The 21925-nt window shown below is 40.9% G+C and overlaps 1 protein-coding gene across 4 annotated transcripts in view; it reads left to right on the top strand.

Annotated features, from left to right (window-relative positions):
- Positions 1-21925, top strand: part of sema3c (sema domain, immunoglobulin domain (Ig), short basic domain, secreted, (semaphorin) 3C) — a 50383-nt gene that overhangs the window by 2106 nt on the left and 26352 nt on the right. For 2 of the 4 annotated variants that reach the window (XM_005740825.1, XM_005740827.1), the window contains exons 2-4: positions 2119-2291; positions 17910-18070; positions 18731-18793. In XM_005740825.1, coding sequence (XP_005740882.1) covers positions 2156-2291; positions 17910-18070; positions 18731-18793 — 360 coding nt within the window. In that variant the 5' untranslated portion in view covers positions 2119-2155. Of the gene's footprint in view, positions 1-2115; positions 2292-17909; positions 18071-18730; positions 18794-21925 lie in introns of all 4 variants that reach the window. The other 2 variants (XM_005740824.1, XM_005740826.1) reach the window with 1 other exon arrangement.

Here is a 21925-nt window from a genome sequence, read left to right as displayed (position 1 = left end):
GGGACGGAAGCCAGAGCAGGGCAAGTTGTGTGAATGCCTGAGCTTGAAGGGGAGGGTGTGCGTGCATGTGTGAGGCTGTGTGGATGATGCAGCAGGAGAAGGGCTGCAGTTACAGCAGCTGGGGCCGTCTGGTAATGCCCCGTGCTGGTTTATTTCTCTCAAGTGCAGCCAAAGACATCTCATCCCCCAGCAGTCCTCCATATGTTATCCTTATGCACCTGAACACCAGAATTCCACTTCAGCTGTATATCAGTCATGCTGCACTCCACCTCACACGCATATTTTAACCTATTTGTACACCACACCCCCAAACTGAAATTTTCATAGCGAACTTGCAGCTTTCTTATCTCTTCGCCATCAATTTTTTATTGCACATCCATAAGGCATGACATCAGAGATTTAGTCTGTGAAATTTTTATTTTGTTTTTGCATGTGAAAGGGTCATTTTTGTTTTATGTCTAGTGCGATGTGGTTTTGCACAGCACAGGTGGTGGAGCGGCCAAATGAGTGGTTGAAAACAGCCCGGCCGTTCTCCAGCAGCGGAGTGTTTCATTGCAGGAGTTAGCGCCTCACAGGCAGTACAGTACCTGCCTCTATCAATAATTGAGCTGCTCTTGTCCCGTTATGGAAAAGGAATGAGAAGAGGCTGTGGCGAGAGTTTCTCCAGCAGCTCTTTTGTGCAGATTTCACTCATTCATATTTAAGAGCCGTACATTTGCGAGGATAAAGCAATGATGGGATTTAACTGACATGTTGTTGTTTTTTATCTCTTTCGTTATTCAGTGTTGTTTGTTCAGTGCTTCTCTCTGTAACTCAGCATTTCTAGATCAGTGAAACTGATGCATTAGCTGTTGAAACTAGCAGTGTGCTGTATGCTGTAGGGTGTTGTCATCATTTTAAAAAAAAAATCACATTTCAAATCTTGATCCCACTGGATGGTACCAATTAACCAGTCTTCATATGTCATATATAGTCACTGTAATTGGGCTGCATTAAGCTGAAGATTAAGAGCCATTAAATTGACTAAATTCAATTTAATGGCTTCACTGGTTGTCACCAAGTTCGATGCTGCACTGCTATGTAACCTATACGTCAAATCAGTTCCATTTTGAAATTTACTGCTTGAAATAAGCCATCAACTAACTCTCTGTTGTGCATAAACCCATAATGCATACCGAATCTCAGATAGATAAAGCTATAAATCATTTCAAGGCCTCAGCTACTTGTATGTTTGCTAGTTAATGAGCCAAATGTTTCTGTCAGGAATTAATGAATGCCAAACCAGAGCTAAAACAAGACTATTAGATTTGTAATCTCTTGTAAACCTCCAGCAACATTTTGGTAACATTGCTAAACTCCCATTCACCAAAATCATACAAATAATCATGCAACAGATTCATAAATGCTTTCTAACATTCATAAACACACTTGTACTCCAATTAATGCATCAGGGGCAACTTAAGGTTCAGTATCTTGTCCAAGAATACTTCAGCACTGACCAACTAGCTTTACCACTGGAGCAACAGTCATCCACAGCTACTGTATTGATGAACATGTCCACCAGTGGTTTCAGTCAATTTCTTAAGTAGTACTAACTTTCTAGTAACCTTCTAGCAACAATTTTTCCATGTGTTGCAAAAAAGCCAAATGATTTACATTTTCTATGGATAGCTATTAAGAATTTTCCTGGTCCTTGCATGGTGGTTTCCACTTCCACAAAGTTAGCCGAAAGTGCACATAGTTTTGTAAATCTTTATTGCATATGACCTTGTGGATAACTTGCTAACCTTTAACTTGCTACATCAAAGGTTAATTGCAATGTTCTTCAGAAGCCTCCCCCCAGTTACCACAATGAAAAGTGTTTTATTCCTAATGATTATATGTGAATATGCACTATGATTGACCTGGTAAATCCTACTTAAAATAGTATGTAAAGAAAATGCTAACTCTATATTGAACCAGGACATCATTTGAGACATATCTTAGGTATTTTTGTGGTACATAAGCCATTTTTGTTACAATACCTGTGGTGGCACATGAATGCCGTTAACCTGAAGAAGTATGAGGAAACGTGTTCTCAGAATTCACTATTTTCTCTCCAAAACCTCTCTCCAGCAGCAGTGGTGACTGGCTTTGGTTCCTGAGTGGTGCAGTTATGGGCAGGCCGGAGGGGTTGGCCAGGCCACCTCTGGTGTCAGCCATGGCGTTTTCCTTCCTGGCTCTCTCTTTCCTCTGCACCGGGGTCTCCAGCCTCCCGCAGCCTCTGCCAAGAGTCTTCCTTTCCTTTGAAGGTAAGAAAAAAATACTCATCAACTTAATTGTAATGATTATCTTCTGGTGTAATGAAGTTAAACTGATGGTAAGTCTGTACATTATAACAGAGTGGAATAGGACTCACCTGGGATCTTTAGCAACTATGCTAGAGGATTTATTTAGTTGTTTATTCTTGTTTGATGGATCAGAGTTTGAAACCTTTTCTTCTATATAATCCAATATGCCCCAGGCCTTAAATTTCCATCTGTGGACAGTCCTTCTCTATCCATTGTCTTCCTGTGTGTCTACCAAAGGGAGGAGGTGGCACCGCCTGTCAGAGCTACCCTGTATCTGTTCCTAGTTAAACTTTAATCATACCACTCTGTGCTGTGGGCATGTGGGCATTGTTGCTGCCTCTGGTTTTGATTCTCCTGTTTTATTCATTTATTTCTCTGGACACAGATTATTTTGGGGATTCTTGAATTCTCTTTTGGTTGGATGGGGAGGTTTGATTTTTGTGCATGTGTCTGTCTGCATGTTTGCGTGTATCCATGGAAGGGATAGTGGATCACTCATACCCCTGAGCTATGAGTGGTGCCGTAACCTTTTTGCAATAGAGGGATAGTGTGCAAGAGCCGAAGGATACGTTTGATCACCTTTCAGTACCTCTCGATGTGGATTAGGCAGCACAGAGCAGCTGAGGCTGTCCATCAGCAAGGTTTCTGCACTCAGATAGTGACTGCAGCCTCGCAGTGTAAGTCTAAAGCAGGTGTAGTTTTATTTTGTTCCCTTTTTCTAGATTTTTCCCAGTTTTGGCCCAGAAACACACTCTTCAAAGTTCAATTTCCTCCTCTTTCAGTCTCATTTCTTCTTCTCTATTTCTTTCCCTTTTATGGTTTCATGTTTTTTCCTTTTGCTTATTGCTTCATTCCAAATAAATGAACCAGTCTGTGGTCCAGATCCAGACTGTCTCTGCTCTGCAACCTCTGAGTTGTTAAATGTGACTGCCATCTTTAAGAAAAAAACGCCCAAACTAATGACAGCAAAAAAGCTGACATCGCTATCGTTCGTATCTTTGGTCACATTATTTATTCAACTCTTTTCTCGTTATTGTTTCCAAACAGCCACCTAAAAAGGTCTTAGGTGGCCATGCTGAAAATCAGTCTGCCTTGAATGACTGAGTCTCTTTCTACGTGTGGATTAGATTAGATTTGTTTTGCTTAGTGAAAGAGTTTTTCACTACAGGGAGGACCATAAATGGAGAATTTCAAGCACGCTATCTGAAGCACATTAATTCCTAAACCAGCTCAGGACTTGATCTTTGATGAGTGCTTATCTGTATAATATTCACATGTGATGCAATTGGACACCTGTGTTCATGGCCTAATCGAGTCCTGAAGGGTCATTAAAGCTGGGCTCACATAGCTTTTTTTTTTTTACCATTTTTCTGTGGGTGCTCCTCTAATATGCTGCCATATTTTGTCTGTAACAGCTTCCAAGCTATGTTTTCCCCTGCTATAACTGCCTTATATCCTTGTGTTACCTAGTTCCAAGCAAAAAAACTCTTTTTGCTTTTGCCATCCTTGCTCTGTAGTATTTTCTATTAGCAAGCAACCATCTGTTTCCTGCTTACACTGGCACAAGTATGCCCTGTGTGTCATTTATGTTAGCGTAAATGAACCAGAGTAGATCAGTCGCAGTCTCCCAACAATATGTGAAAAAGCTGTGCTAAAAAGTGTCCAGTGTCCTACTTTTACCTTTAGTCTCTGTGTATCGCTGCTCTTTACAAATATGCCTGGAATTGGGGGACATTCTCTGCAGTACTCAAGTGCTTGAGCAGTTGTGACACTGACTTTACAAAGAGCAGCCCTGTCTGAGACAATGCACTTAATATAGGTTCACTGGGAGTGCAGAGGACCAAGGTGTTTGCCAGTAATACATTAAAAATAGGATTTTGATCCAAAGAATAACAACATGGAAGGTTTTGGTCAAAAGCAGTCATCTCAGAGTGTCAGTAAGAGTAAGTCAAGTAACAGTAACACCAAGTCAAAAGTAAACAGCTGTGTTTTTGACTCAGAAAGCATTTTGAACTCTTGGTTGCTGAAAGAAAGTTTGGCATGGCTGAACACCAGATGCAAGGAGGGTCTTACAGAGAGCAAGGTGGAGGCTCATTTTTTACAAAAACACGGGGGAGGAACAAGTCAGGCAGTATGTGCTCAGTCCAAAGCAGCCAGAAAGATAAATGAAGAGTCATGGAAGATGTATAGGAGACTGGTGTCCCAGCGGGGAGGACAGCACAGGTGGTTTGGCACCTGCTGGGTGTTTAAAAGGTCAGTCATTCAGTCTGGATTCTTCTGCTCCCAGATGTGAGGACCAGTTAATTACTGTGAGCTGGAGCAAACTAAACAAAAAAAATAAACCAGTGGCTAAACTGCACATAGATCATTTCACAACACTTGAATATCCCTTTCCCTTTTCCTCCTCGTGTCACTGCTGAAATCCAATCCGGGGGTAAGGCAGGTTTGTGGGACTCCCGGTGTAGCCTCACGTCCTGCAGAGAAGTTGCTGTCTCCAACATTCCTCTCTCCCGCTCTCCTTTTGCTCTCTTGCACTCTTCAAGCGAATGCAGCCAGACCGCAATTAAAAACGCATAATAAACAGTGAAAAATGCAGCTAACCCAAATAATAAACTCTCAAGTGGTGCTTTTCTATTCCGTGCCGCGGATAATAAACAGAGGCCCCCTTTGCTTATAGCAAAACTATTTAGGGATACCAAGTGTGATAAAAGATAATTGCTATACTCCCCTTCAGTTGCTTTAAGTATCTATTGTTCTCTCAACATTTATTTTGGCCTGCTTTATGCTATGTTTGATGCATGTGCTGTTTCAGAATCAGGCTGAAATGCTGAGAGACTACAGATTTCGAGGAGAAACTTAATTGCTCTCAGACAAAGAAATCCTCCAACTTTCAGATCAATGTCTGCAGTGTTGTTACTATAGATTTGGTCTCATCGGAACAAAGTTCAAATTGATTTTCGTTTCCAATCCATGACATTAAGTTCTTAGACCTTTTCAAGAAGCCAAGCCTCAGTGCCTTGAGGCCGCAGCTGCAGTAATGCTTGATACTGAGAGGTAAAAGTGCCCTTTCAACAAGCCACAAAGTTAAATATGCACCTTCACCACATTAACCCTGGACAGTGAGAAGTGAAAACTGCGTAGTTTATATAAAGTGCTTTTCTACTCTACCAGAGCGCTCAAACAACCTATTCTCAACCTTTTTTCAATCAAGCACTTTTTTATGCTTAAGTGCTTTCTGTCTAACATTCAGATACATTCATTAAAGAGCAATTTGGAATTGGAGTTAGTACCTTGTCCAAGGATATTAGGCACGAAGCGAGTGATCTACCTCCTGAGGTACTCCCACCCTATAATTAAAATCCATTCATTTACTAAAACTGAATGCTGAGCAAGATCAAACGTTAGCCATATCTTTAAGCTTTAATACATTTTTAATGCCCCATACATTAAGTGAGCATCGTGATCATTCAGCAGCACAGACACCAGACATGATTTTATGGAGGAAATTGCCTATAAAGCTACAGAGATGTTCTGTACCAGCCTAAAAACATGTTAATTTCTGCTGTAAATCTGGGCTCGTTAGCATGGATGTCTACTGGGAACGACACACTTTTGGAGTCAGCCTCAAGTGGCCGCAAGAGCAACTGTTTTTGTCCGCTTCAATTTTTCAACCCCTGAGGCTGCTGCGTGGTTGAGCCAAACCAAATCAACATAGGTTTGCTGTGGGTATCTCACAAAATACTACTACTACACTAAAATACTCCTGTGATTCAAAACGTGGTTTAAATATTGGGTGGTGCACTGTAAATAGGTTTCTGCATACTTGTGGGAGACATTATTATGATGTATAAACTTTGAAACTGTAAGATGTGTTATTTAAAATAAGCTACTATTCAGTAATGTGCCGCTTACTTGTTCTGCTACTGTATCAGAGGTTGGCCTAACTGGTGCCAAATGTCTTTCCGGCTCATTTATCTCCCTGGTAGGCAGATGGGGCAGCGGTCTGTGTTTACGATCGGGATCATTTACCCTCATCAACAGTCTCCCGCTGTTCTGGAAAACTTCCATATTCAATACAGTATTAACTTACAAGTCTATACGTTTGGAATGTCAAGCCATGAAGCAATGTTTATTTGAAAGTGAATGGGCCATATGCTTTTGTGTTAAATGTAGATTTTGGTGCACACATGTTTGAGAGCCTGGCTGAGACAAAGGGCAGATTGATTAAAATGATGTCTGCAGTTAAATCGCACTGGTATGAGCCACACGTGCCACGGCCTGAACCAGAACCAGGCACAGAGATCAGGAAGCAGGCGTCGACGTGCGGATACGCTCCCTTTCATGAGTCATTTCTGCATCCCCTCACCCCCCATTTGTTCATACAGATATAGTGCTGTTCATGCTGTCTATTGAGGATGTTTACATGGTGTGAGTGAGCGTGTGCATGTCAGCAAACCTAACAGAGTGAGTGAGTGTGTGCTAATGTTAAGTGCCTGATTGTGCATTCTTTGACTTGATTGCATTTAAGTAGCAAACTTTTCAATGAGTCATTGTTAAAGCTATGTGCTTTTCCAGCTTTCTGAACCGCATGCAGCTATAAGACACAGTCTCCAAGCCTTTTAGCTATACCTCAAAACCAAGGCTTTTTCTTGCTTGTCCCAGATGATATTACTGTACATTAACCTCTCATGTGATGTTTTAAATATGAACTTTTTTCACCTGAGATTTAACCACTCTTGATAAACCTTTTATAAGATTTTTACCTGTTAAGTGAGCACCATGATCATTCAGCAGCACAGACACCAGACACGGACTGAATAATGGCGTGCATTTTCTCTTGGGGTCAACAAAAGATCAAAGGGTCAAAGGGCAACGCTGACAAGTAGCCAGAAGCAGAACAGGATGTATTTGACTGCGACATCGCGCCAACATGCCTCCGCTTTCCTGCCTCTGCTTCACATTTCACCTGCACGTTAGCGTCTTCATTTTTTGAGGAGTAAACATAATGAACAAAAATCAGTGATGCTCTGTTGTTGCGAGGAATTCATGACAGGCCAAAGCATGAGCCTGTCAGCACACAGAGAGGTACGGTACAAATAGCTATAGGTCAGTGGTGCATATATGAATACCAGCATATGTGTGGCATATTTCTTAAGGGTGTATGTATGCATTCTCACACAAACCCACACGCGTGTCATTAGATCTCTATGAAATTGCCTGAGTGACATTTTCTTCAGGGGTATTCGGGAATGTGGTGAGCTCCAGCTTGAGGCTGACAGCCCGTGAGATGTTTGACAGCTCCTCTGTCAGCTGGCCTTTCTCTGCCTTCCTCCGCCTGTTTTTAGCCGTTTCCAAGTCTGCCCTTGCACACCCTGTTAAATGTTTTATTATTGCCCGTCTGGAACATGCTGAAAGGTAATCAATGGCCATCAATACGAACAAAGACAGAGTCTCTTTAGGGAGAGCCAAGGTCTATGAAAAATTCTTTAGTCAAAGATTGGCATTAACACAAAGCAGTAATCCGATTTTATGAAAGAATTATGCTTGTTTGCTTCCATCACTTGTTCAGGTATGTAGTATAGTGTAAGCTCGCCTTATTGAATTGGACAATGGCTACATTCATATGCTGAAATAAGGTTTAAGATGCATTATTTTTACTTTACTGGAAACCCCTAAACAGTCTTTTTTTAAGTCAGCACAACAGAACCAACCCAGTTGCTTCATTCCCTCAATGATTTCTTCTGATAAGTGTTTATGTATCAAAACAAATCATTTAGTACTCATCCGGTTCTAAAATTATTTAAATGCACACAAATTTAAATGAGCAACAGCACAGGACATATTGCAGCATTTCATTATATATTTCACAAAAATTAAGCCAACATACAGAAGCAGGGTTTGTGAGCATTTGTTTATGCACATCTTTCTTAACATCCTGCCACAGCATTTCAATCAGACTGAGTTCTGGACTGACTGGGCCATTGCTACACGATTTTCTTTTTTGGCCATTCTGTTGTATATTGGAGATTATGTACCAGAATTTCAGGAGCAGGACCACGCCTCCAAACACGGTCCTTCCGGCTGGATCCATCGCCCGGGAGCCATCGCCAGTCCCCTTCGAGGCCTTCCCCGAACTGCACCTCAATTCATGTCAAAGCATTCACTTTTACCTACTAAAACGCTGTCAAACCTAAAATGAGGACGTGGGCCCAGCTAGTGAATTGGGTGTTGTATTTAGGTTCATTGTCCTGTTGTATGACCTGGTTTTGACTCAGTTTTAGCTGTTGGACTTATCACCTCACATTTGGCTCTAGAATACTTTGGTATTCTAACAAGCCCAAATAATTACTCCTTCACTACCGTACTTGATGGCTGGTCTGAGATGTTTGCTGCTGATCCTGTGTTTACTTTTTGCCTTATGTGATTCTGTCTATTCTTGCCAAATATCTCCTTTTTGGACTCATCTGTTAAAGTACGTTGTTCCAGAAATCTTCTGGTTTGTTCAGATACAGCTTTGCAAACCTAAGATGTGCTGCTATGTTATTTTTAGACAGAAGATGCTTTCACTTGGCAACCGTTCCAAAAAGATCATCATTGTTCAGTCATCTTCTAACTGTACTTTCATGAACGTTAACTTTTAACATACTAACTGTTGAGTCTGAGATGTAGCTCTTGGGTTTCTTGCAGTTTCTCTGAGCATTATACAAACTCAGGTTAGGATGACCTCAGTGGGACTTCCTCTTCTCGGAAGACTGTAAACCATTTTGAATGTTTTCTACTTGTGAAGAATGATTGGCTGCAAACTGCTTAGAGATGGACTAGTAAACTTTTCTACCTGGACAGGCATAAGCAATTGCTTCTGCGGATCTTCTTCTTCCTTGGTTGTATTTAAATTATTTTAGAACTTGCTAAGGACCAGATGACTTTTTATGCCCTGGTGTATAATATAATTTCAATCTTGAATGTGCCTGAAGATGGTTTTCCTATATGCCTTGTAAAAACAACAGCTCTAAAAATCCTCTGACCCATATCTCCTGCAGGCCTCCCCTCCCTCTGAGACTCTCTACAAGATCCTTCCTGACAGTAAAAGCACAGAGATTTACTGTCCACTAGAAGTAACTAGGGACTCCTGATGTGGGCAGGTGAGAGGTCACAGGCTAAAAGTCATGGCGACTGCATGAGTTGATTCTGTGTGAAGGATCGACTGTTGGTGACATCTGAGGACGCTGCATAAATGCTAATTGAGGCACTGGGATTGCAAGCTAGCTGGCTTGCAGGGCGGATGATGGACAGTTTATCAGCTCAAGTTTCGTCTCTTCGAAATACTAGCTGTCACCTTAACAGGTCAACCACGCACCAGCAGTTGACATCACTCTACACAAACACACGCAGAAAGCCAAGGGAGAAAAATGCGCTGCGATCTCGCATGTCATGTTTAGATATGGTGTCTGCTTTTGGACGCCAGTGTGAGAGAAGGCATATATTTCAACTCACGCACTCTGTTCAGCCATGTGATTCACATTAAAAATGTCTGGATGTAGATAATTGATGACAGACAACAATCAGGAAATTAATGACACACAGCAGATATAATTCCAACAGGGCTTTTGTCCATGACCAGCAGTTGCAGTACAGTAAGGCTGAGAGTGCTGTTCACATGCTGAGTGCAGCTTTCCTGGGAATTTGGAGTATGTCAGTTACACAGACAATCGGACGACTCTGTCAGCCAGCACAAGATGTCCTGGGTGGTCTTCTTGTACTAGATCGACACTTTAACTTCCCTTCTGCCATATGTATATGCCACCAGCCATTACTGTATATCAGCGGGTAAATCCCCAAGGAAAATGGATGGCTGAATGTTCCAGCACCAGCCATTTTTTATTTCTAAACAGGCTTGGCAGTTGCCGGGATAAAGTCTTTTGCAGACCCAGTATGTGTGAGTTGGTCAGCACAGTGTTAGGTGAGTGCAGCCATCCAGAAGTGAGCCCAAGAGCTCTTTGCATTGTTCCGACTAAGAGCAATGGCATTTGGCACCAGGTTTGAAGTCAGGCCTCTATGATGAAACCCACTCCTTCTTCTTGTGAGGAGAGATGAATGAAAAGGGGGCGGTATAAGCCCCTGCTTCAATATTTATCAAGATGAGTGATTGGGGTCCTCCCACCAGCTACCCCTGACAACCACAGAACGGGTTCTGCTTTAACTAAATGGAAAGCAAGCCTCATTAGCATGGAGTTAATATATTCATACTGGCCTTTCAGGTAAAAAGCCAATTGATGAGGGCTGATTTGCATAAGAGAAACTAAGGTTGGTTTGTAATTGGCCCACCGTTCAACCCGTTCAACCTTGAAGTGTGTTTAATTAGGTGGATGGATGTTTTGGCTCATGTTCAGACATTAGCATTAATCAAAAAATTCAACTCTCTAAACACCTAGTCAGTTTGATTAAAGCTGATCTACAAAGACTAAGCTAACATCCTGACAGAATAATCCGATATTGTTCTCCCATGCTGATTTTACCACCTTGTCGTGTGGACATAAAAGTACCTGCCGATGGATTTTTACGACGTAACTCCCTTATCTGATGACTCAAACAAGTTACAGCCTTCCTTTCAAAATGAATTGTGACACCACGCTGTTTCTATTTCCTATCAAACTGGATGAAGATCCCTAAGGCTGCATGAAGCGACACCAGCTGAGTGAGTTGGCACCAGCTCCTAAAATCTGAAACCAGGCAGTCCAACATTACAAATGCCTCTCTCATAAACATCTCACATATTTTCCAGCCACTGTGAAGTTCTAATTTTTATGATGCCACATTACAACAGACCACTTCTTGTATTATTATCCGCAACCAGAACCATGGAAGCATTGTTTTCTTCTGGAGTCACTGCTTTAAAACTCGCATATCTGATATCTCACGCACTTTTGGGGGGCAATTGTATCGGAAATTCTTGTGGATTTAAAACCTGAGAGAAGATTCATGGTGGCTGTTACATTTCCTCTCCTGGATATGTAATGACAACAGAAGAAAAAAAATGAATTGTGCAGCACAACTTCCTCTTCTGGGTTTTGATTGCTGCTATACAACCAACAGGGACACAATGGCAGGTCACTTCATTTTACACACACTTTCTTTCTATTTCTTCTACGTTTTTCACCAGTCACAGAAAAAGGGATGTTCATTTCGTTACCCTGTGGGATACCTATCTGGGTTATTGCACTGGACCCTGTGCCCATGAACAATCACAGCTTAGAAGAGGCTGAATTAACTGCCACACTGATCACAGCTTGTCGTTGTTTCAGATATCCTTCAAAAAAAGGGGTGGGGGAGTCTTCTGGCAAGAAACAAAGTTCTCCTTTTTTTTTTTTTGAACCTCCAAAAATATGAGCCATATTCTTTATGGAGTTTCAAAATAAAATGGAGACCTTTGTTTTAGTCCACGAACTCCCTAAAGGTGATGCAAAATCAAATTCTCTTTTAAACAGATAAAGTTAAGCAGTAAAATTAAGTTAATGTAGGTTTTTTTTTTCTTTTAATTGTAATGCATTAAACCTCATCTATCAATACATGAAGAGTATTTTCTGCTTATATGATGACCAGGAAGTAATCTGTTGTTTAATATTGGAGGACTTCTGGGGTTTCTCAACTGAACAAAAGCCTTTTGTTGGGTCTTCTTCTGCTAGGCCACTTCATGAAAAAAAGAGATGTCACAGAGATAGTCTCAGCTTTCCCGGCACTAGTTTTCCTTTTCCGCTAACCCCACTGTCCATCCGACCGATCAGGATGAATTCTATTAAAATTGGTCTTCCATCTAGGCCATAGGGCACTATGGGTCAAAGCTCAAAGTCATAGCCAGGACACAGGGGGCTGGTGTTACATCCATGGGGAAGTGCATAACCCACCTGCCTACATACATAATAGAAAACCCACCAGCTGTCAGTATTTCCAGACCCAGTTCCTCTGTTTTTGTTTGCTGGTGTCATCATTGCAGATTAAGAGGAAAAGAAAAAAAACAAGAACAAAAAAAAAGATAAAGCCATTTCATCATCCCCATTAATTCAGCTTTTTTTAATTTCTTATCATTAAAAGCGTGGTTCACGCTCTTAGCCCTTTTCAAGAAATATTTAAAAATGCAGCTCCCCAATCCTTCCAATGTATTCTGTCTTTCGTGCATAAACCAGTTAGAAAATGTAAACCTTGAACCTCCAACAAGTGTCTCGGTCATGCTTCAGTAACTGTGTAAACAACCAGTCTTGACACTCTTGCCTCTCAGCATTTGTGTGATCTCAACAACTAAGAACGCCCATAAAACCACAACAAAAGAACCACATGTGATCCAGGGGATTTCGTCATCTTGGACATAGAAAACAATGCAGTTGTCTTCCAACTTCTGTTTTCTGTTTTGATTAAAACAAGAAGAGTCGTGTTGTCAAAAAAAAGAACTTGATATAATGGCTCAGTGGACTGAAGGGGTCCTTGGGAGGTCTACAGATGCCTCGTACACAGGTTATGAGCTGGTGCTAATTCTGTAAACACTGGGTCCCAATGAATGTACTAAATGACTCTGGAAATCCTTGACTGTTCAGAGCAGCCCTCTCTCCCTGACAGAGCAGGTGCACCATCTGGCAATTTGAACTTTAAATGCTGGTCCACAACGCTGCAGCACTGCAGGCGTGACTCGTGTGTTTATATGAGATTGAAAGCAGAGCACAGAGAAGATACTGGATCCAAAGGTATGCAGGCTCCAGAGGGTTTCAGTTTGTCTCTAGCTGAATAGGCCGGATCCATGTGACACACCCCTGCTGCGTCCCGTCTCAGCACCAGGCTTAACTGGTCTTCCACCTTCACGTTTCCCCCCACTGACAAAACACTACAAAGTTCACCATAATATTAAACAGTTGTTTTACCGAGACCCCGCCCGTCCGAACAATTCGTTCTCTTTGTGGAATGTTCTGGAAAGGTTCTGTCAGAAAGAACAGGAGTTCTTCATCTTATTAGTGTCAGTGAGACTTGAGACTGAAGCAGTGTCAAAAATTGGTCAAACCTGGTTTTCACAGGAGACATTAATAAATAATTTTCGATTAGATGGGGAAGGCACTCAAAAAATCAACTGGAAAATATGAGAACTAGATGAGGTCCGGTTAGGTTTTCAGTTAATTTGCCTTTATTTTACAAATAATCTTTGTTTTGATGTCAATTGTATCAAGATTTGTAACATTTCAAATTGTTAAGTTAAAGATATTCTCCAGATTTTCTCCAGAAAATATACACTATCAAATCTTTCAATGTAAACTCCGACTGTTCAGCAGTATTAGAATTTTTTAACTTCTGATTTTTTTTAAAGAAAAAGTGTGGGATACAGTTAAATGTTCCCAAAATCCTAGTAGGCATAGACTAGTTTGTTATTGGTGGTTTTGTTAAATAAGACCATGTTTGTTCATGTTGGCTAACATTAGCTTACTTAAGCAAAAAATGTGAATGCTGATATAAATGGTGGCATGGTGGTGCAGTAGTTAGGATTCTTGTTTTTATACCATGGTGGTTGTGGGTTTGAACCTCCTGGTGGGTTGTGGATTCTGTGTGTGTGTTTGCTGCCATGTTCTCTCTGTGCTTCCATGTAGTCCGGCTAGCTCCCACGGTCCAAAGACATGGTTAGGTTTATTGGGGAGTCTAAATTGGTAAATTGGTAGTCTAACACATTTGTTAGCATACCAGACATGCCACACATAAGAAATGTACCTTTTGTCCTGAATAAATCAGCCTCTATAGCAGTTAAATCTTGTCTTTGTTAGTTATGGCTAGTTTAAATATAATAACCCTGGATTGTCCAAACTTCATATACTTGTCTTTCTTCTTCTCCTCGCCACCTCTTCTCTTTTTAAAGGCCACAACTAACATAACTGATCCTTTAGTTTCCACCCACTGAGGTTTAACTCAACCACTGAGATTATTCTTGCCTGGATAGGCTATAATGTATGACTGTAAAACCTAAACCCCTACTTAGTCCCTCCATTGTGAAGAGCTGCATGTTTTAAATACAGCTGCCACTTTTATGCTCCACAAAACTAAGATCTTGAAGAATATTTAGGTCTTTCTAGAATATCATCCAAGAAACTATTTCAGGAGATTAATATAATGTTGTTGTTTTTTTGTTGTTTTTTAAATAATCTGGAATCCTGCCTGTTTTTAATTAGCTGTTAATTAGTCTTTCACCCTTGGTGGCTTGCACTGTGCCAGAGCAGAGCGTGTAACATCATTAGCCTTTTCAGCATTAGAAGAATATTACCTCCGCACAGAGCTCACTCTGTGATGCTATCTACGATGCTATCCTTATGGTTGCTTTGAAGCGTGATCCTAAAAGTTTTTCTTTCATTAAACACAAATCTTCTTGACAGGACACCTTCCCTCCTAATTTGGTTTCTCATAAGTCAGGTAAAAACACTGTCGTGTTCATGTGCCTGTTCTTCATTAGGCACCAGACGATGCTCTCACTCGGATGATACAATGTTTAAAAATACCCAGCTCTCTCACTTCAAGACATTAACCATGTAAGGCAATTTACCTAAACATAGTTGGAGTAGAGAGCGAAGAGTCGTGGGAAACTCGCCTGTGACTGAAGTGGTTAACTCGTCTTTATTTAAAGTTAAATACTCCAGGCTTTTTTACGTGGCCAACGCACCAAACAACAGCCTGGGATGAGAGCGAGGGGTGCCACAGAACAGCCACTCTCCTTTGAGATGAAAGGCTCCAGCCTCAAAAGCATATGTCACACAATAATGAAAATGTGACTTTAGCCGAAGGCAATGGAGCAAAGTATAGACAACCTGTTTGTTGATTAGAGGAGGGAATGCAAAGAGAGCTCAGAAAGGGTCAATAGAAGGAAGGAAATGGAGGGTGTAGATCTACAGTGCCCCCCACTCCCACCCCCATACCCCCTGCTCTCAGTGAAGATTGAAAAAGTGATAAATATGCATGAGTTTGGCTTCGACAGTGAAGGCCTTTGATGGTATGGTTGAGAATTCTTTATCTCTGGAGCAAATAGGCTGAAAATAACTGTCTGAGAAGGTTTACTTTGTGCGCATCTGAACAATGTTCACTTTTAATGAGTAGAAAAGAGTCTGTAGGAAGACTTTTCCATACTCTATGCATTTAAATATACCCGCATGCGGCATCTGCCTTGAACATGTGCACTGTGCTCACAGCTTTCCTTTAACTGTGTTGATTAAAGTTAAGTTAAAAATCATAGATCTTTACTGATACATTATAGTGAGATTCATTTCAGTGGTCATTTGTTCTCCAGTCCTCGATGTTCAGACTAGGGGGGGGAAGTGATTTCAAGTTTGCACCATTTTATGAGCCATAAAATCTAAAACTGTTTTAGAGGAGTGAAAGTGCCAAGTTGTGACCACAGAGTGTACATAAAAGATAGACATAGAGCTACCCTGGTTCTCTGTAGTACTAATGGCCTTCTCCATTTTAAGTGACAGTTGATGATCCAGCAAACTGGGATTGAACTTGTTAACAGTAGATTTACAGCGAAACCAAGCAAAGACTGCATACAAAAAATAGGAGCCAATATGGAAATGTCCAACAGGAGGCAATTCATTTAATTGCAAAAACATTCCTCTTGTACAATGATGATTCTACTCCTCATGGGATTTATGACCTCAATAAACACTTTCATGATGACTTCATTCATTCATTCTATTACTTTATTCAAGTTGTTTAATACAGCATCCAGCCAATTAGAGAAAGCCTTATTTTGGCTGGTGATTCACAAATCCCTAATATTTAAGTTTGCCATATCCTGGATTTGTCAATCAGATCCAGTGCTTGGTTATTATTATTGGTTTCAAAATCCAATGTGCCAAATTGCTAAACTATGGGTTTCAGAATCGGTGTACATAAACCTCAGGGGTAGGCAACTCCAGGCCTCAAGTGCCGCTGTCCTGCAGGTTTTAGATCTCACCCTGGGTCAACACACCTGAATCAAATGATAAGTTTATTACTAGGCCTCTGGAGAACTTCAAGACATGTTGAGGAGGTAATTTAGCCATTTAAATCAGCTGTGTTGGATCAAGGACATCTAAAACCTGCAGGACACCGGCACTCGAGGCCTGCAGTTGCCTACCTCTGACATAAACCAACAGGTGGCATTATGGTGGCTCTGTTTACTTTGTATATGTTGTCTGTGGTTGAGGAAGTTAAGGGTTTTGTTTTTTTTATTCTGATATTATGTAAAGTGAAATCAGTGTAGTGACCTTTAAAAGGAGCTGCTACTCCAGATGTCAAAGGCTGTCTGTGGGGAAGGCAGCGTGTGAAAGCAGGGCTCAGGGAAAAAGGAATAAACTCTGAAAACAGCTTTAATGCTGTTAACATCATAAGGGTTAACTTGCAAGAGTACAAAAAGTTCAAAGCATCTGCAGAGCAGGAAATCTGGATCTAGCAGGAAATAAGGATTTAGGAACAGAAGCTAAGAACCGAGGACATGGAATAACAACACTAGAAGGAACTTGTATGAACCATCAGGAAGAGATGTAAAAGAAATAACTGTGGATAGAAAGCTAAATTCCAACAATGCAGAATCCTAATCAAACCAAAAATACATAAAAAAGAAGCCAAAAACTCAAAACCCAAAGCACGACAACTGTGGTTTCCCTGAGCTTAGCTTCAACCTCAGGCAGGACTGCTGAAGTAACGTCTTTATTTACACCCAACCACACGGACGTTTGACATTGCTCAACACTTTTAGAGCACATACAGTTCATAAAATTAACAAATGACTAATCCTTAGTAATGCACAGGCCTGGTGTTCCCTCAGCATGGTTGGTATGTGTGGCAGCCCAAGTCCTAGCAGCCAGCATTCGACTGGATAGATTAGCACAGCACAACAACTCAGCTCATACTGGCCCTGCTCCTTAAACACTCCTTTCCCCAGCTCCCCCTTTGCAGCTGTACAAAACCGCACACTGCTCCCACATACCCTTTCAATGAATATGAACCTCTCCCCCTCTAAGTTAAATCAGTTGATATAGTCTCAAAACAGCATCCGTCAGGTTTTGAGACTTCTAAATCCAAAGATCTGAGTGATTTCAGACGTTGGGTTTTGCTTCTTCGGCCTCAAGTCTGTTTGGGTCTCCACTGTAAACGTCTGGCATGTGATCTTATCTAGGCGTTACCTTGTGTGGACTTTACTGCAGCCCTCTCTATATCAAGAATTGCCCCTACTGCACATGTTTCTAATACAAAGAAGAGAGATTATGAATGTTAATGTTAAGCAGTTTGATGCTTCTAGCAACCTTCTGTGCTACTTAGAAGTACATTTGAAGCAAATATTTTGCAGCAGCTGTGGTTATCTTTTATAAGGTGTGTTTAAGAAACTGATTCCAAATGTTAAAAAGTTTTCTTTTTGGATCCTTGAGGCGCCGGTGTGGACACAAGAGATCAGTGTGGGCTTGTATGTATCTGTCTCTCTCTGTGTTTAATTTAGTAGAATTGGGAAAAGCTTCTCCTATGACAGTGTTTAAACAAGCTTATTTGTATGTTATACTTAGTCAGCTTTCTCTGTGTGCCTTTTAGACCTGCAGGCCTCTGAGTCATTTGAACATTATAGTATATCAGACAAAGCCATGGACTACAGGCTGCTGCAGATGGATGAGGACCAGGACAGGATGTATGTGGGCTGCAAGGACCATGTTCTCTCCATGGACATCAACAACATCACCCATGGCACACTTAAGGTCAGCAGATGCTTATTGTTGCAGTTAAAGAGAAACGCTTTATGCCATTGCAGCGTTGGTATCATGGTGCGCTATTTTTTTTCTCACAGGCACAAAGAAGAAAACACGAATGTTATGTAAAAACACTGTGTAAGAGACAACACAACACCACTGCTGAGGATATTATTGTAATGTGTGTGCAAATTACCATGCATTTGCTATCCTCCGTACACTTTAAGGGTTTTTCAAAATAGCCATAAAAACGCTCATGCTCACTTATAACTAATTCCGCATGCAGCGAAGGAATCATCTTCTGTGTAATTGACAGGCATGAAGTGCATAAACAGATGGGAAAGCATTTAGGTTCCCCCAGAGAGTGCTGCACCGCATCCATTTTTGTCAAGTAAATTGCTTGATATATTCATTGAGAGCGACCTTTAAGCACCTCTCCCGGGTTTGAAAACACACATTTCCACAGATGATAGCTAGCTGTAATCACTGACACCGAGACTTGTGTGGAAACTAAAAATGTCCGAGCATTTATTGTACTCATTTTGCACAGTGTTTTTTTGCCCATGTACTTAGGATATAATGAAACCTCATGAGCATATTGATGTTACGCCTCTTTCAATCTGTTAGTCGCTAATTTAACTGATGTGCCTTTTTTTTTCTAACCATCAGCTGTTTTGGCCTGCTTCAACAAGCAAAATAGAAGAATGCCAAATGGCAGGCAAGGACCCTACAGTAAGGAGATTAAACCTCTTTGATTTCTTGATTTATTTTAGACTCCCACTACTGTAATAACACATTACAGCATAGATTGCATGTTGTTCATTTACATGTTTTTAGCATTCAGCTAAATACAAAGACTCTATATAAAAGATAGTTTTGGTCACCATAACATCACCCTGTGTTTTGAAGCTTTGAGTTTAGTGTTGTGCGTATCACCATGTTGGGGTTTTGGCACCAGCAGTGACCAAATTTTAACAACAATACGAAGCGTTAATTTAGCAGTTAGCAACATTAAGTTTGGTTAGCAAGATGTAGCTATACAGGGAGTGCAGAATTATTAGGCAAGTTGTATTTTTGAGGAATAATTTTATTATTGAACAACAACCATGTTCTCAATGAACCCAAAAAACGCATTAATATCAAAGCTGAATGTTTTTGGAAGTAGTTTTTAGTTTGAGCTATTTTAGGGGGATATCTGTGTGTGCAGGTGACTATTACTGTGCATAATTATTAGGCAACTTAACAAAAAACAAATAAATACCCATTTCAATTATTTATTTTTACCAGTGAAACCAATATAACATCTCCACATTCACAAATATACGTTTCTGACATTCAAAAACAAAACAAAAGCAAATCAGCGACCAATATAGCCACCTTTCTTTGCAAGGACACTCAAAAGCCTGCCATCCATGGATTCTGTCAGTGTTTTGATCTGTTCACCATCAACATTGCGTGCAGCAGCAACCACAGCCTCCCAGACACTGTTCAGAGAGGTGTACTGTTTTCCCTCCTTGTAAATCTCATATTGGATGATGGACCACAGGTTCTCAATGGGGTTCAGATCAGGTGAACAAGGAGGCCATGTCATTAGTTTTTCTTCTTTTATACCCTTTCTTGCCAGCCACGCTGTGGAGTACTTGGACGCGTGTGATGGAGCATTGTCCTGCATGAAAGTCATGTTTTTCTTGAAGGATGCAGACTTCTTCCTGTACCACTGCTTGAAGAAGGTGTCTTCCAGAAACTGGCAGTAGGACTGGGAGTTGAGCTTGACTCCATCCTCAACCCGAAAAGGCCCCACAAGCTCATCTTTGATGATACCAGCCCAAACCAGTACTCCACCTCCACCTTGCTGGCGTCTGAGTCGGACTGGAGCTCTCTGCCCTTTACCAATCCAGCCACGGGCCCATCCATCTGGCCCATCAAGACTCACTCTCATTTCATCAGTCCATAAAACCTTAGAAAAAGCAGTCTTGAGATATTTCTTGGCCCAGTCTTGACGTTTCAGCTTGTGTGTCTTGTTCAGTGGTGGTCGTCTTTCAGCCTTTCTTACCTTGGCCATGTCTCTGAGTATTGCACACCTTGTGCTTTTGGGCACTCCAGTGATGTTGCAGCTCTGAAATATGGCCAAACTGGTGGCAAGTGGCATCTTGGCAGCTGCACGCTTGACTTTTCTCAGTTCATGGGCAGTTATTTTGCGCCTTGGTTTTTCCACACGCTTCTTGCGACCCTGTTGACTATTTTGAATGAAACGCTTGATTTTTCGATGATCACGCTTCAGAAGCTTTGCAATTTTGAGACTGCTGCATCCCTCTGCAAGATATCTCACTATTTTTGACTTTTCTGAGCCTGTCAAGTCCTTCTTTTGACCTATTTTGCCAAAGGAAAGGACGTTGCCTAATAATTATGCACACCTGATATAGGGTGTTGATGTCATTAGACCACACCCCTTCTCAATACAGAGATGCACATCACCTAATATGCTTAATTGGTAGTAGGCTTTCAAGCCTATACAGCTTGGAGTAAGACAACATGCATGAAGAGGATGATGTGGGCAAAATACTCATTTGCCTAATAATTCTGCACTCCCTGTAGATCAAAGATGGGTCACACACATCACTGATCTGTTAATCAGTCCGACAGTATGTAAATGAAATTAACGTTACAGCACACCATATTATTTGCCATATTAAGAACCAACACTACAAAAACATTTATGAAGTGAAATTAGTGACCTACAAGAACCTAACATTGCTAGCAGACAGCTAGTTAGTACAAGGTAGCCACACCGCTAATAATTCATAACTAAATCCCCAATGCTAACTAAAAAAGGTAGCTTATTTAGAAGTTATTTAGCTTCTTTAGCACCCTTTAGCTCAAATTCAGTTATATCACTATCTAGCTAAACAATAAATGTACTATTTAGTTTTGTTTATCATAATCCCATAACGGTCATTTTTAAACATTTTTGGATCATTCAGCATTAAATCTGTCACTGTCCCACAATAAGAACAGTTAAAGTATGATTAGAAAAACATACTTTTGCTTATATTTTTCATTGAAAGCTTTATTTCTTTATTTGTCAAATTGAATGTAAATGCACAAATAAAGAAAGAAGAAAGTTGTTTCCCTTTGACAAGAATTAAGGCAAAAAAAAAAAAGCTCCTTATTATTATATTTGGTGGACAAGAATCAATCTAGACCTCCCAAACCCCCTGTTGTCCTATTACCGCTTTGAAAAAAAAGGTTGTTTTTTTCTTATTTTGTTTTTTCACTACCTGCTGTACAATTTCCTTGGTTTCCTTTGCAGCACTTCTACGTATTTTCTTTGTCTGAGTTATGATAATTACAGGACAAAATACAGATAATGAGCTATCCTATTTAACAAAGTTGGGCCCAAAGAGTCAACATGACAGGGTTTCTTTGATTTACTACAGTGTCATTAAAACTGGGACAAATTATTATTCTTTTTCTTAAGACGTGTTGTTAAACTCCTTCACACTAAAAGAACATGAAGAATTTTATAGGTTACTGAGCAATAGTTTTGCTGGCACAGGCTACTTAAGACCAGACTGAGCTGTATGCGGCCCACAACCTAAAATGAGTTTGACACCCCTAATCTTGACTAAAGGTTTAGTCAGCTGTTCCAAGATCCGCTCCTCCAAGTGGGTCTGCAGCGGAAGTTGCCTCCTGGGATTTCCCTCTCGCATCTGTGAGTTTGCGTCAGATCCAACTGTATTTCTATCAAGCAGCAGATGTCTGCAGGGTCACCGGCTGGCCTGGAGTCCTTGTGGCATCGTCACAGTTAGTCAGTGCAAGATCGAGGTGTGGAGGCGATTGAAATGCCACGGATCAGTGTAAAAA

Source organism: Pundamilia nyererei, unplaced genomic scaffold, assembly GCF_000239375.1.
Source record: "Pundamilia nyererei isolate P.nyererei 1_Seehausen unplaced genomic scaffold, PunNye1.0 scaffold00104, whole genome shotgun sequence".
NCBI lineage: Eukaryota > Metazoa > Chordata > Actinopteri > Cichliformes > Cichlidae > Pundamilia > Pundamilia nyererei.
This window is presented reverse-complemented; position numbering and strand designations above follow the sequence as displayed.